Genomic DNA, 15,727 nt, shown 5'->3' with positions numbered 1-15,727 from the left:
ACTCTAAAACTAGAGAAAACTAAAATAATACAAAATAATACATGTTGCTTAAAATATTGCATTCAAATGTATGTGACCTATACGTTCGTACGTATTAAAACTGGCCTGATTTGGTCTAAACTTCTGTAGGCGTTAATGTAACTCGTAATTGCAGGTCTGACATTTTTCGTCATTATGAAGCATGTCTGCTGTTGCGTTCTGAAATCGTGGCTAATTTGGAAGCAGATCCCAATCAGGTTGAACCCTCTTTGCTCTGTTCCAGGAAGTAATTAATCTTAACCTGGGTGGCAGTGGTTAATTAAATATTGAGGCAGCTTAAACGCCCGTGCTGTCGCTTCGCTTTATCGGTCATTTCCTACAATGACAGTCCCAACTTTTTTTCTCTACACTGTATCTGAAGACACAGACTTGTTCTCTTATCGGCTCTCCCACAAGCTGCGGTACATTTTGTTTTTGTGAATAAATCACTGTGAGTGAGGATTCCCTCACAAGTTTCCAGGAACATTTCAGTCTACAGTAGAAAGCTGGTGACTGCTGGGACAGACATACATTATCACTGCAATGTATTTGGCATGAACAAATCCACAAAAAAAAGAAGAAGAAATCCTCTGTATGGGCTGAAGCTGATTAGAGACCTGCACTTTCATCATGTGACATTTGGATATTGAAGAGGAGTAGAGGATTACAGTGAGGTTTTAATCTGCTCCGTCTGTGCTCTGCTCTCAGGTGATTTCATTCAACCCAGACAGTTAGAGTTGAGTCAGATTTTTCAGTGATGGCCTGGAAAATTAAAAATGCTAAATTTTAAGATCAAGTTAGACGAGAAAATAAAAAGATGAAGGGTTATATGTTGAACTATTTGCCTTATTTTTCTTTATTCTTTCCAGAATGCTTGTACTATTCCTAGAGGGCATATGTTACATATTTATGTAAAACATTTTGATAGCAGCTGTCAGGTAAATGTATATAGCATGTATTATGGTAAACCATATTTTTATATGGTGCAGTATTAGTATAAAGTGGCATTAAAAGACAGTAAACAATACCTCAGATTAGTAATCACTTGGGTACAGTCCAGTGCTGTCATCTACTGTAGTATTTCAGTACTGCTTTCTACTCAGCTCTGTGTACAGTAGAGGTTCATCTCAGAGTGGAGCCAGATGTGGCTGCCAGACGGCTTAAAGCCTGAGGATTAGAGCTGTCTGACTCCACAGCACCTACTGCTGTTCTACAACACAATACACCAGAGTCAAGATTTGGGGATTTGGGGTGGGGGAGCTTTTTACTTCCTACATATACACTTCCAGCAGCTTTCTCCTACGCTGCCCCCGGTCCTGGAACCACACTCACACCTCTCTTCTGGTCTCATTTTCTTTGGGTGAATTCAAGGTTCCTCTTATAAAACATTAACTTACAGAAATGTGCACCTGCTATTTTGAATGATGTAATGTTTGTAATTGAGTCCAATTGCTTGTATTATTGTTGTTGCACCAGTTCAGCCTCTTGGCCTCTCTCACAAAAGAGATCCAATCTCAAGGGGCAACCTGGTAAAATAAAGGTAAAATAAATCTTCTGAATCCTTTGCAGCAAATGAAATGGTCAGCTCTTGTTAAAGCCTATGAGCTGGATGCCCATACTGAGTGTAATGTCTCACTGGTCAAATGAAACCTACACCCATTCCCTGAATAAGCAGCTGCAGACAGACACATATGACTGCGGTGAAGTGAAGGGAAGTGACTCTGAAGACTTCTGTGATGTAACTGTCCTGCTGTCAAACTGATTTCAGAGATTTAATTGTACATTTAAAATCTCTAATGTGTTTGAAAGACTGAAATACAGTAAGGCAACAGCAGACAGTGGTACATGTCCTCCACATGGGACAACAGTCGAGACATTACAGTATCAAGTTTGATTTTTAGTAAGTGCAGGTGCTTTGAGTCCAGGAGCACAAAATAAAAACCACATATCTTTTCTTTTGTTGGACTGAATCACTCCTTTCCGTTTCTCATTCACTGGAGATTAAGAGTAAATTTGTTCTTCTTCAATAGGAGGTGTCAGCTGATAACTGGCCCTCACCCATGGAGGGAACAAAAGTAGGAAAAGGACGCCACCTACTGGCTGCATCTGGTTACTGCTGCATTTACACAACTAAATCCAATCTTGAGGTGGAGATCCAAAGTACTGAAATGATCCAAAAAGGACATACTGGGGGGAAGACTACAAACGTGTGGAGGTGACTGTGAGATATCAGGAATAACTATCAAACAAGTCATCTGTCACAGGATCAGGTTCTCTTACTGCTGATACTTGGAGCATTTTGCTCATGTTTCTGTATTTATTCAAACAGAAGTTTGAAAGCAGGGCTTTGTAGAGCTGTGGGGACCTATTATATAATTAATCTGCTTTAGTCACTAATGTTATAGAGAAATATTTGATCTCTATTATAATCAAAACCTGAAAGTGGCTTTAAAGGAACCAACACTTTGGCCGTTCTCATTTTAGCCCCCCGTCACAGAAAATTAATGGTTGAATTCCATTTGGCCCTTTATCCGTGTTGTGTGCTGACCCAAGACTTTTCATGAAGCCTAAAGGAAAGTTCTATAAAAACATAGATTTAAGCTTATTTTGGAAAAACATCAACATGTCAAATGCAGAAGTTTGACATTTTTGTACATTCAGCACCACAGATGTAGGAAAATATACCAACACAGCTCCTTTAGATTTAATCTATGGGGCTTGGGGTTTCATTTGATCAGAGTGAAATGCAGGGCAGTGGATGAAATCAAAGCTAGCAGGGCCCCACAGTTTGAAGGGCTGAGGCCAGTATGAGTGTGTCTTTGTCTAATTGTAACATATGTGCAGTTTTTGTCCACAGATGTCAGACAGACAAGTGTAATATTGGAAACACCTTGAATCATTTATTTTGGACTGAATTCGATGAATACAAAAACATTTGAGGTTGACCTGACAGTGCGAAAACCACGGAAAGTATTTACAATACGTTATCTACAAGAAGGAATGGGATACTTGAAATCTGCTTTCCCCAAAATGGGCAGGAAGAGAGAGAGAAGTGAGTGAATGAGTGGCGAGTTTACACAGGGTTGTCTGGAGCACAGCCAGCTGCTCTCATCAAACACTGACTTTATCACATCAGATGGCATCACTCATACAGCTGACTGTAAGGAGAGGACGCTACACGTCCTGCTGTCAATCTCTGGTTGGACAGAAACCTCAGAGTGACGGTCACTCAGATCAATTCAGCCCTTCAATCGCTCAGGACAAGTCCCAGTCACCTTCTTTTCTCTTTTCTTCCTTTTTGGGCTTTAACAAACAGCTTAAGAAGCCTCTTCATCAATCTTCGGGGCCAAGTAGTACTTGACGTGTCCCATGTCGGCAATCTTGTACTCCACCACTAAAGAGAGAAAAACACAGAGTTAGTTAGGGACACAACAGCTTCTGTGAACACCTTCACCTTCAGAGAGCAAATCAAAGGACTGTCCCTCACCGAGGGGGATGTCAGCAGACATGCTGAGGGTGACGGTCTTGGACAGAGGCGTGGCCTTGGTGAAGAAGTTCAGGTAGTTGAGGGCAAAGATCAACTGGACGGGCTCATTCATCTCAATGGTAACCTGAAGATAAACAGTGAAAGAGAAGGATCTTTAACATACGTCATCAAAGCAGTTAAAGTACAGAAGATTCTTTATCACAGAGTCCAATAATCTTACTAGTGATTATTAACACTGGGGCTGAGGAACAATTCACATCAGAACCTCTGACAATTAACCATAAGATTATACTGTCAATCAACTCATCAATTTATCAAATCAGGAACAAATATGAACCTGGCCAAAGTGGAAGTCCTAAAAGAGATTAGTAGATTATAAAATGCCCAAGTGATATGCTGTGTTTTCAAAAACTACAAGTGATCTAATCATTAATGCAGGAGTGGAAGTTTTCAAACAGAATTACTGTTTATCTTTTGATAAAGGTGCCTTGAAGTTGGTTATTGGTTATTATTTGTGACAGCAGAGACAAATGATTTCTAAACGATCTCCAACAGGTTAAGTCCACATTAGACTTTAGCAGAGAGTGATGCTTACCGCCTCGTCCTCTTTGTCTACGTTGCTGGTCTGGGACAGTTTGACGTTTCCTGTTCCCAGCTCTCCTGTGGCAGAGAACTTGACTCCGTCTTTGGCGCAGGAGATCATGACAGCGTCACCGATCTGGGAAAGGTCGCGGCAGATGCGGGCAAATTCTCCAGAGGGCATCTTCACCACACAGCTGTACTCCTGCTCCTGGAGGGACAGAGCGTTGAGGAAAGGTCAGGAACAGTGTGCATGAAAAACACGTGGGACAACACAGGACAAAGGGAGGCAACAGATTTACTTACTGGAATACCCAGCTGCTCCACATCCAGGTCCATCAGCTTCATCTCATAATCAGAGACTTTCTCTTGATCTGCAAGAGTGAGAAGAGATAAAATAAGACAGTGGTAAACTGTAACTAAGCACCATCTGTGAAGTTTAAGTTGTGTTGTTGGATTGTTAATAAATCAAACTTACTGAGTGTCTCAAACACGAGGGCCAGTGTATCTGCATTGTCTTCTGCTCTGAGAGTGATGATATCCTCGTTTCCCGCACACTTCAGGATTTTTGACATACTGAATGGGTGAAAAGAAAAAAAGAAAATCAAGTGAGTTTCTGTGTCCCTGCTCACTTTAACTTCATACTCTAAATCTAGGCTGTTTTTATTTTATTAGGAGATAAAAAAACATGTGCACTAAGTTTATGACCATGACAGTAAGTTTACAATTCAAGGTATTCCCCCCAAAAAGGAAAATAATTGGGGTTGGTTTTCATTGTTGATCAACTTACTGATTACTTTAATTAATCCATTAATTTCTTTGAACATTCAAACATTTTATTTTGTTTGCCAGAAATTCCAAGTGTTCAAAACAAGGTAGTTAATAATGAAGCTGTAACAGTTAGGATAACTTATTTTCATTAATTAACAATGTATCAGACTTTACTCTCAAAAAGTTACACCTTCTGAGATAAAAAAGACACTTCATCTGTGCACTGTGGCTATTTGAAGATGTCACTGTGTGCTCAGGGCAATCAGATCATTTTGTGTATAAAAAATGGTGGAAAAGACCAATAAAAAGATAAATGAATTGTTTGTGGAACCAATCACTAACTGAAGCACTATTTCGCAAAAGAATAATCTGAGGGGATGAATCAGAAAGCTGAATCCATGTGTGCTTTGACGGCTTCATATTATTTATGTTGATTAAAAACACAAAACGTTTGTTCCGTCACATAAAAAGTAGTCAAAATGTTTAGCGGACCGTTATGTCCACTACACCGGTGTAATGCTACAGAGGGCAGTGAGGCACAGGCGGAAGTGGAAGTTCCCGGGTTAAAAAACTATTCCCGCCAACATATCCCTGCAGAGAATTTGGCGCTCAAATGACGTCGCTACGTAATCACAATGAAACTGCTGGCTCTCTGAAACTGGGCCAGACGTTTAAACACAAGACAAAATACTAAACTAACCCACCGGTCAGCGTATTAACGATATAATCGGAGTGTGAAACATGTGTAACCCGGTGGATTTGAGAGCGGGCAGTAAAGAGTTAAAGATGACAGCTCGGTGCACCAGAGAGACTTGCCCGGGCAACACCGCCAAGATGGCTACCCTCTTTATTAGCTTCATGTATGAAACACAGACCATTAAGTTAACTGCAGCCAGCCAATACTCATATCGAAATAACCGTCTGACTCGAGTACCTCTAGCTGTTAGCACCGAGCATACGACGGCTCACAGCCAAACTAGCGCGACATTTATGTCGATTTGAACAGTGGCTAAACTTTGACGATTCGACCTGTCAAACCAGCCATTAGTCATCAGAAACTGGAGCTCTATGCAAGACCGCAACCTACAATATATCAAAGTGTCTAACGTTAGTCATGCCCGTATCAAAGAAGGTCAAACGTGTTTTCTAACTAAGCAGAACCTATGCTAGGAAGTGTTTACTCCACCTGCTGAGGTTGACTCCCATGGCGAGGTTTCTGTCGCACCGGTACGAGTCGAAGCCGTCGTGGCGGAGGGTGAGCTGGACCAGGGAGACGTGGGACGAGTCCATGCTCTGCAGGGAGATGCCAGACGAGCTGACATCCCAGCAGGCTTCTGTGATCAGATCCTTCAGAGCTTCCAGCACCTTCTTCAGGATGGAGCCCTGGACCAGGCGAGCCTCAAACATGGTTGCTGTGTTTTTTCGTGTGCGTAGACGTGAAAAGAAAAGTTCTTAGCGTGACTCCGGCAAAACGGAGGCTGAAGGTCGAAGGTATAGCCGAGTGAGAGTGAGAAGATCCTCCACAAGTTGAGTCTTTGTGTGCAGGTAGCAGGCAGAGGCGCACAGAGCTGACACCACTCTCACTGCGGGGCTGAAGTTTGAGCTGAGAGCGCGCGCTAACGTCTCTTTTTAATGATTCGGCGTCGTTGCGTCACTTCCGCCTCCTCGATTCTACCTCCTGACCGCTAAAACGAACGGACACAGATTTCAGCCATGTTAGAGAGGACAAACCTACAAACTGCGAACAGTGTGTAACACCCCCCCCCCCCCCCATAATATGATTCAGTGGTACATTATATATCACACAGTAGGGTAAGGGTTACATAGGCTACACATATATAATCCTACTGTGATAACTGCAAACTGAACTGCCCATTGGGATCAATTCTCTCTCTCTCTCTCTCTGATGAACACTAGATGTATGGAAACTTATTCACACCTGCTGTTTCTGTTTCCATCATGAGATCATCACAGTCATGAAACAGAAATGTATTCTACATTATAATAAAAGTCTTGGATTAGAAACCCTCAATATACAGCAGGTGGTTAAGGCTGAGATATTTCTTATCAGGTAATCTCTACAAATACAAAATATGTTTTTCAATGTCTACTCTTAATTCTAAAAAGTAATGATTAAAGCTGGCAGATAAAAACAGTGGAGTCAAAAGTATCAAGCAATATACAAAAAACACTCAAATGAGCTCCAATTTGTTTTATTGATCAGTGAGAAGTACACTGGCACACAGCGTTATTGATCACACAACCACAAGTTTGTTGCACACATACAAATGTACATTAAAAAAAGTTGATAGTTTTATACCGTACTTCCTTTTAAGCCCTGAGTATACAGTATATGGATTCAGGCCACTTAAGAAAAAGGGTCATTTGTCACAGATAGGACGAGTGTTACAAGGTCTTACAAATTACAGAAAATTATTGCAGAAAAGAAATCTGAGGTATAGGAGAAAGTCAGACATGAAAAAGTGTAGATTATGCATTACATGTTGTGGCAGGGATTTTGTTTATATTTGGACGGTTACAAATTTGTGTTGGGATTAAGTGCAGAGGCCGCTGTCTTTTTATACTCGAGTAATCCGTTTAGAGATCACTAGGCATGATGTACTTGGTTGCCATGGCAAGGATGGGGGCCCCTGTTGGGACACCGGGAAAGGGACCACTGGACCCAGCGATGTCAATGTGGGAGTACGGCAGAGGAGTCTTTGAGTCCACACCATGCTGCAATGGAAATTCATAGATGATAATATGATATCAACCACTGCATGTCTTCCATACTATTCTCTGCATATTTACATAAAAATAAAAATTTATAAGGAGAATGTGTGAGCACCTTGTCGAGCCCTGAAGTCATGATGAGGAAAGCTGCGGGGGTCTGATGTCCTCGAGGTGTAGCTGAGGACGGCAGGTTGTTGCACTGCAGAATATCCTCATACTCAGACTTGCCTTTGTGGAAGTCATAGTCCTCTCGTCTGATGCTGGACACCTCAAACACGTCACCCAACACCTCTCCAGCTGCACACAAGTGAAGCAAAGACCTGGTGTTAGTTGGTGATGATGAAAATAAATCTTTCTCTGAAGCTCATTTTGCTGCGATTGAGTCAGTGTATTATTTGATAAAGTCACAATGATTACATGTGTAAAATGTACAAGTGGTGTCACTGCTGTTGTTAGAGTGGCAAACAGCACTGAAGAAATTTTATTATCAGCTACGTATTTCTTATGAACTATTTTCTAAAAGTCAGAGGCTGTGACTTATGCGATGAAGAAATACTAAATAAGTCTTTGGTGCATGTCTGGCAAAACCAAAAGTATATTCATTTCATAATGTCCAACAGAAAACAGGTTGCATCTCTAGAAGACATAACAAATATTATGATAATAAATTTGATAACAATCATCCAGTGAATTGATGGAATAATCATTTTAGTTCAAGTTCAAATGAATGACAAATCAGTTTACTTCGTAGCGTCATCAATACAGTGTGACAAGATTATTTTAAGGACAATTTATTGGTTTTCCCCGAGCCTTCAACCATAATTCAAGACTTCACTGAGTTACTGCAAAAACTGATGAATCCACTGACCAACTGAATCCACTATGAGCAACAGATGTGGTCAAAATCTCTGGAAAAACCTGGTATATTGACTTTGATTTATTAACGCAACTTAGTTTAGTGCTAAAATGGTCAGATGACTGTTCATACTAAAATTTATGTGTGCTGTTTTCTTACCAGTCTGCCACTGAGCAGCATTCCCGCCGCGATGGGCTGGTCCATTATCCATGATAATCTACAACAACAAATTTAACACTGAACACAGCTGAATCTTTTCAGAGTTTAAATGTGAACATCTCTCAGTAAACTGCACTACTTGTGTTTAAAGCAGCACTCACAGAGTAGTTGGGTCCCATGGCTCTGATGGCATGACCAGTCAGAGTGGCAATAGTGAAGAGCTCGGGAGATTTCTCCTTTACTGCCTGGAGAAAAACATGACATGGTCAAAAGCAGAAGGAAGCTCACTGGCAGAAGAAAGAAATCAGCTTAACCTAAACTTCATAATATGGGACTCTGTAAGTACAAATGTGGCCGTTTGTGTAGAGAGATTTCCAGGGATGATGCAAGTTTGACTGAGACCTGTTTAATATGTCAAACTCCCTCTCCTCTCAAGAAGGTTCTGGATCCAGAAATGTCTAAAGCCAGGCTCTCTTTTAACCGGGCCAGATCACCATGGTAACTTATGCTTAGCTCATGCATATATTGATGAAAACATATCCTCTGACTGAAACCTTATGTAATTATTTGAATTAGTTTGATCTTTTTCTTTATCTTTTTGCTGTGTTATCACATTGTCTGATTATTCTGTTTTCTGTTTTGTTGTTTGTTTTGCTTTTTTTTCCTCCCACCCCACGCTTTGTTTGGTTTGGTAGCTGTTGTTTTGTATGTTGTAAAATCTTCAAAATATGCCAAAAAAAGTGAGTGTGTGAGTGTTCGTCTATATACTATGACCTAACTAACTCTGACCTCGCCCTATTTCAGCTGAGATTGGCTCCAGCGCCTACACAACATGGATAAGCAGTAATGGTTGGGTGCATGTCAAGTGGAGGTTGCCGTAGATGGCAACCTGTCATATGCTCTTTCTATCTATCATATGGTAGAAGTAACTGCTATGAGATGTTCTGACCTTCTCCTTCATCTCACAGAGCAGATCGACCATCACCATACGTCCCTCAGCGTCAGTGTTTCCCACTCTCACTCTTCTTCCCGCACGGGAAACCACCAGCTCATCAGCCACATAACAGTCTGAGGAAACACACATACGTACATGCAGTCAGCTGAGGGCTGTAACACAGGTCACACCGAGAGAAGTAACTACACCTGCAACATAAATATGGAAAAATGTGGATTATACTGACCTGCACCCACACTGTTCCTCACCATGGCCATCGAGCCGATGACCTTCAGATGCTTCGGCTTCAGCTTGGCTACAATCTAGAAAGCAAGACAGACATTGCTCAAGTTTGAGTTGTAAGATGGTCAATAAAACCCAGGTCTCAGGTCCAGAGCAAAGTCTGAGCAAATCTGGAAGATGACCTGGAACTGAGGACTAACAACTTTACCAAGCTACCTGAGATTGATTCCTGACCAAAGTCCTAAGTTGTAAAGTGCTGATTTTATTTTGAAATCTCTGAGCCAATCCAAAAGATCAGTTTCTTTATCTCCCTCAGGGTTTATTATTCACACCACTCACCTGAAAGAAGCCGGCAACGGCAGCAGCTCCACACTTGTCTCTGTGCATCCCAGCCATGAACCCTCCGGCCTTGATGTCAGCTCCTCCAGTGTCATAGGTGATTCCCTGGAAACACCAAATAAGACCCGACCTCTGGCTGTCAGTGAACATTCACATGTACATACAAACCGTGCTCATTTTCTGGCAGATACACAAACAATTAAAAAGTGCAAAGGACTGCAACCAACAAATAATATATTGATTATTTGATTTATAAATTCATTCATTTGAATAGTTCCCTCTCACCTTTCCCACCAACATGAGTGTCTTGGTGATGGGCCCTTCTCCACAGTACTGCAGCTTGACAACTCTGGCCTGGTGGCGTGGTACACCTGTAGAAGAGGGAAACTGTTAATGAGTATTCATCAGTTTGGTGAATGTGTGCCCCGCCCCCGAGTCTTGTTAAAGGGATAGTTCAACATTTTGGCAAATTGGCCCATTGCCATAATCCCTTTAGCAGTAGGTTTGTTACCTTTAATTGTTGGTGCAAGCTATTTTAAGAACGGCGGAGCAGAGCAGAGAGCTGCTCAGAGCTGCGCTACTGAGGCTAATGGGATTTCTTGGTTTCCCTCATCAAACTCATTAAATACACAATCCAACAACTCCAAAACGCTCTGGTCGACAAGTTGTGAGTTGTTTTCGAGGTAAATTCATGCAACAACGCTGATGCGCGTTCCTGTCAGGGTCAGCTTTTCAACAACCAGGCTCGGCATTTGCCTCGAAAGCAACTCCCGTCTCATAATGTTCCGTTATTATCTCATAACTTATCCACAAGAGCGTTTTGGAGTTGTTGGTTTGTGTATTTGATGAGTTTGATGAGCCAAGAAATCCCATGAGCCTCCGTAGCGAAGCTCTGAGCAGCTCGCGGCTCTGCTCCGCCATTCTAAAAATAGCTTGCACCAACCAACAAAGGTAACGAACCTACTGCTAAAACTATAGGGACTGTGGCAATGGGCCAATTTGCCAAAATGTTGAACTATCCCTTTAACATGTGATGAAAACTAAATATGTTTCCTTACTGTTGGCACAGCGATTGACAGCAGCCAGACAGGGATACTCTCTCTCCAGAATCTTGACGTCGCTCACCACCTCCACCTGCAGGAGACAAATACACACACGTTCTTACAAACCAGCCTGAAGTACACCGCCCACACACAGGAAGAGCAGAGGTGTGTTGACTTTCTCCCACAATAAAATATAGAAATATAGTTCTTCTGTCAGCACATGTGATTTCATGTTTACTACCTTCACGGGGCTGTCCTTGAAGAGAGCCTGGGTGTACTCCGCCACACGAGGAGCAGCCATACGCTCAGGGTCAGAGCCACCGATGTCCCGACATGCCACTCTGAGGAGGGGAGGGGAACGGGTGGGTGAATAAAGACTGAGTGATAAAATACTGTATCTCTCTGGAGAAATGATGATGAAGTGTTTTTAATCACCTGCCGCTCTCCAGAGCGTCAGCTAGCTCCACCAGCTTCCGCCCCTGAGCCTCCTGTGTAGCCCACAGGCCCAGGACACACACCTTGTACTCAGTGGGTTTCACATTCCCCTCCCTGACTTCAAGAGGCTGTTGGAGAAGATAGAATATAAAAAGTGAGTGTTTTTGTTTTGACACATGATCAGATTTAAAGGGATAGTTCACCCTAGAATGATATTTCGCTCATTATCTACTCACCCTCATGTGGACTAAGGGCTGGAAGAAGGTTCAGAGTCCTCCGTCCCTTCTCTGAGTTACAGGGGGTCTCAGCGTAGCAGTGCATGTCCATATAACGGTTGTAAAGGGACACCAGAGCTCTTCGTAAAAAAACACACACAAAAAAACATCCAAATACCTCCATGCTGCTCGTATGTAATGTCCGTCTTGTGCTGAAGCCCCAAATTGCGTAATTGTCCCGAAAAAAATTAAATAAGTCTATATTTTAAGCTTGTTTGTAGCGGAAGCTTCTCAAAGCTCCTCTTCCTGGTCCGTCCAAATCTCGCGTGATTCGCAGTAACCGCACTGACGCCGGCGCAAATCACGCGAGATTTGGACGGACCAGGAAGAGGAGCTTTGAGAAGCTTAAAATATAGACTTATTTAATTTTTTTCGGGACAATTACGCAATTTGGGGCTTCAGCACAAGACGGACATTACATACGAGCAGCATGGAGGTATTTGGATGTTTTTTTGTGTGTGTTTTTTTACGAAGAGCTCTGGTGTCCCTTTACAACCGTTATATGGACATGCACTGCTACACCAAGACCCCCTGTAACTCAGAGAAGGGACGGAGGACTCTGAAACTTCTTCCAGCCCTTAGTCCACATGAGGGTGAGTAGATAATGAGCGAAATATCATTCTAGGGTGAACTATCCCTTTAACCTTGAAACTAAGATCATTGCTAAACACAAAAAAGGAAAGTAAAGGGGGCTTGATTCCAGTTTTGAGCTAATATTTTTGGCTAAACTGCATCTCACAGCTCTGCAAATGTTATCAAATGCCTCTTTTTTATCAAAGTGAAAGAAGCTGAGGTCGACATCCATAGACTGGTCAGCAGTCACTGCCCACACGGACACTAGACGACCTTTAAATCTGCCTCTGTGTGAGGGGGTTGTTAGCTGTCCCTCACCATGTACAGAGCATGAAGGGCCCCGAGAGCAGCCACCAGTGTGCTGTTCTTGTAGTCCTTGTGTGGGGGGCTGACCAGCAGGGGGCGCTGCATGCCAGCTTTCAAGGCCCTGGAAGGACACACAGGATGAAGACAACAAAAGAAACCGGGGGTTTGGGATATGAAAGTCATCATTTCTGCTTTGAGACACAAGACACCAGACCATGCAAGCCCATCACTCACATGATTGTGTGAACACACACACACACACACACACACACACACACACACACACACACACACACACACACACACACACACACACACACACACACACACACACACACACACACACACACACACACACACACACACACACACACACACACACACACACACACACACACACACACACACACACACACACACACACACACACACACACACCTCTGTTAACTGATCAGAGTAATTATGACTATGAAATGTACAGTAGTTTTACACTGAGGTCTCCGGAAAAGACAATAGATTCAGTAGATTTAAGTTCATTCAAGTTCAATAGTAGATAGGTCTGATTAACGAATCTTCTTCTTTCATAACTATTTATCAGTTAATTTGTTTAGCATCATTACCAGAAACATGGTGTAAGCACAGGTGTAGGTAACCGTGATAAATGGGATGAAAGATCACTCACTCAACCCCCCCCCCCCACTCACACCCACCCACCCATGCAGAGTGACTGCAGGACAGCAGGATAGTCGCTATAATGTGAGATGCATTTGTTTAATTTTCACTTTGAGTGAAAAAAAAAGGTTGATCCATCACTTCTGGCAGGTGGTGACCCAGCTACGTTTTAATAAAACAAAAACACATCAGCTTACCGTTTGATGCCGTTAACCGCTGCATCACCGAAACGCCTGATGTCGTCATAGTCGCGGTTCACTGGGCCGGTGGAGGCAAACACCAGGCGGTTACCAGGGAGACCGGGGACCTTGATGAGCACCACCTCCTCCCCCAAACCGCTGTCCAGCTGAAAGTGAAGTAACACCACACAAAGACACTCAGTCACCAGAGAGCATGTTAAACCTCCCCTTGTTCTAAGATGCTGCAGCAGGACGATCACAAACTGTGGCTGTTTGTTGACAGTGGCTGGATGACTAGTTACAGTATTAATAAATTATAATATATAATATTAATATAAATTAATAGACTGACACAACTGAGGCCTGGACAGGTGAAATAACCCACTAAGGCATGTCTGATAAAACATACATTTGTGTAGCAGAAATCATGTTTTTCCTGTTTTCCTACAGTACCAGCTCAACTGGACTCAGAATACACAACACCATGTTATGACAAGAACGTCTTGGTGTGAGTTTTCTCTCAGGTTTTGCAGGCTGACTGGCTGCTGGTGGTGGGAGAGCAGATACTCACGGAGCTGTAGTCCTGCAGAGGAGCTTTCAGGCACTCGAGCTCGGCCGGCAGCGTCTCATGACTCTGGGTCACCAGGACTACGCCATCAAAACTAGGAAGAGAAGTAAAGTTATGTTGTGCAACGGTAACCGTCTGTTTAAAGTGCACAAAAGCATTTTTTTTTTAAAAGGAAACTCACTTCTGGTTCTTGAGGTCACTGGTCCACTCAACAGGCTGGACACTGCAGAGAGAAACACACAGTTATTTCCTCTGGAAGATGCAACGTCAACACAGCCTGACACGGATAAGGTATCTCAGACACAGTGATTTTTATAATGCAGGTTAATGATAACAGTGGATTAAACATGGAGGCCTGCCAGACCTTTGAGATCAGCCGTGTGACAGGTTTACTTCTTGTCTAACTGAGACTTTGTACTGTGAACTTTATAAGTAGTAACTAACCACAGAGTCTGTCTAATTTCAGCTACTCGATCACTTTAGGTCTTCAGCCATTTCCAGGCCAACGTGCATACTCAGCATGTTTTAGATCCACCCAGAGATTTTCAGTGTGGATTTTCCAGACTGATCTGCGTCAGTTTGGATCTTAACTGCCTGCAGGACATTCACAACCAGAATATTGCAGCTGTGCCACAACACAATCCAACTACAACCTGGTGCCCAAACTTTAAGTAGCCTACATCAAATTTAAATAAATAAGTAAGGATGCATTGGTCAATACTATTTATTTGCTTCTCTTAACAAATTCCCTGTTTAACTGATATTTCTGGCATCATATCACACCTGCTAGAAATATAATCAACCTATAATGATACTGAAAGTGACATCTGAGTAAATTTCGAAAAAAAAGTGAGAAGAGAGAGACTGTGTGGGCCCTTTAGAAGAAAATGAATCCGCCTCCGTATCAATATGAAGATCACATTTCCGCTTTGAGCAGTGATTGAATAAATAAATAAATCACGGTCGATCACAGATTAAATCAATCACTTGATCAAACCAGGAAAAGAGAACACGACATTTATAGAGCTGGTTGTGGCTTTATAAATGCATTTCAACACAAAGCCCTCTCTCCCAGCCTCCACGGCTGTTTCCTGCAAACGTAAAGCTGCACGTCAGAAATAAAAAGCCGTGAGGTCAGACACGAAGCCCGGACACCTGACTACACAAAGAGCCGTTGATCTCACCTGGTGCACATCTTGATCCTCCTCCTCCGGTGTCTTCACGGTGAAAGAGACGGCTGAGAGCCGCTGACAACGGATCTGCCCTGAACGCTGCTCGCTTGATCACATGACCTGCTGAGTTGAAGTCGTGTTGCCTTCGCGGCCTCGGCGTGGCTCGTTATCATGACCACCCAGGCCGTAAAATACATCTCGCTTGAAAACCTTTTGTCTAAATCAACACTGAGCAGCAGTACACTACATTTCAACACAGCAGTATGAATAGAAACTAGACAAATGATCATTCACGCGGGCCAAGTAGTTTTACTAAAACTACATGTTTATTCTTTTGTTAAGAAAGAAGCATTCACGTCAAAATGCAGTGCCTTCATTCAGTTTT

General features: G+C 42.6%; 2 protein-coding genes across 2 annotated transcripts; both read right to left on the bottom strand.

Moving 5' to 3' along the window:
* Window positions 1-3,297: 3,297 nt before the first annotated feature.
* Window positions 3,298-6,494, bottom strand: pcna (proliferating cell nuclear antigen). The gene is made up of 6 exons (XM_085787355.1): window positions 6,042-6,494; window positions 4,563-4,660; window positions 4,391-4,458; window positions 4,101-4,295; window positions 3,506-3,629; window positions 3,298-3,412 (listed from the first exon to the last, which is right to left on the bottom strand). Exons 1-6 carry the CDS (start codon window positions 6,260-6,262, stop codon window positions 3,336-3,338), a joined length of 783 nt encoding a protein of 260 aa, XP_085643481.1. The 5' UTR covers window positions 6,263-6,494; the 3' UTR covers window positions 3,298-3,335.
* Window positions 6,495-7,052: 558 nt separating this feature from the next.
* LOC146981814 (putative aminopeptidase W07G4.4) lies at window positions 7,053-15,406 on the bottom strand. Its single transcript, XM_085787354.1, has 16 exons — window positions 15,355-15,406; window positions 14,352-14,393; window positions 14,174-14,264; window positions 13,621-13,769; window positions 12,764-12,872; window positions 11,598-11,725; window positions 11,404-11,503; window positions 11,178-11,253; window positions 10,405-10,490; window positions 10,120-10,224; window positions 9,785-9,860; window positions 9,553-9,671; window positions 8,765-8,848; window positions 8,604-8,661; window positions 7,704-7,885; window positions 7,053-7,591 (listed from the first exon to the last, which is right to left on the bottom strand). The coding sequence occupies exons 1-16, from the start codon at window positions 15,363-15,365 to the stop codon at window positions 7,454-7,456; spliced, it is 1,554 nt and encodes a 517-aa protein (XP_085643480.1). The 5' UTR covers window positions 15,366-15,406; the 3' UTR covers window positions 7,053-7,453.
* Between the last annotated feature and the right edge of the window lie 321 nt (window positions 15,407-15,727).

This window comes from Trachurus japonicus, chromosome 9 (genome assembly GCF_045865225.1).
Source record: "Trachurus japonicus isolate A0001 chromosome 9, Traja_1.0".
In the NCBI taxonomy this organism is placed as follows: Eukaryota; Metazoa; Chordata; class Actinopteri; order Carangiformes; family Carangidae; genus Trachurus; species Trachurus japonicus.
Note: the sequence above shows the minus strand (reverse complement) of the source record. Positions and strands in the feature narration are given on the sequence as shown.

Bases quoted from the DNA above. Each gene is read 5' to 3' on its own strand.
- pcna (XM_085787355.1), bottom strand. From the start codon at position 6,262: ATGTTTGAGGCTCGCCTGGTCCAGGGCTCCATCCTGAAGAAGGTGCTG. The intron at 4,296-4,390 runs GTAAGTAAATCT...CTGTCCCTCCAG, and splicing joins TGGAGCAGCTGGGTATTCCA to GAGCAGGAGTACAGCTGTGT. The intron at 3,630-4,100 runs GTAAGCATCACT...GTTTATCTTCAG, and splicing joins TAGACAAAGAGGACGAGGCG to GTTACCATTGAGATGAATGA.
- LOC146981814 (XM_085787354.1), bottom strand. The intron at 13,770-14,173 runs GTGAGTATCTGC...CTTCACTTTCAG, and splicing joins CTCTGCAGGACTACAGCTCC to CTGGACAGCGGTTTGGGGGA. The intron at 10,225-10,404 runs GTGAGAGGGAAC...TGGTGTTTCCAG, and splicing joins CACTCATGTTGGTGGGAAAG to GGAATCACCTATGACACTGG.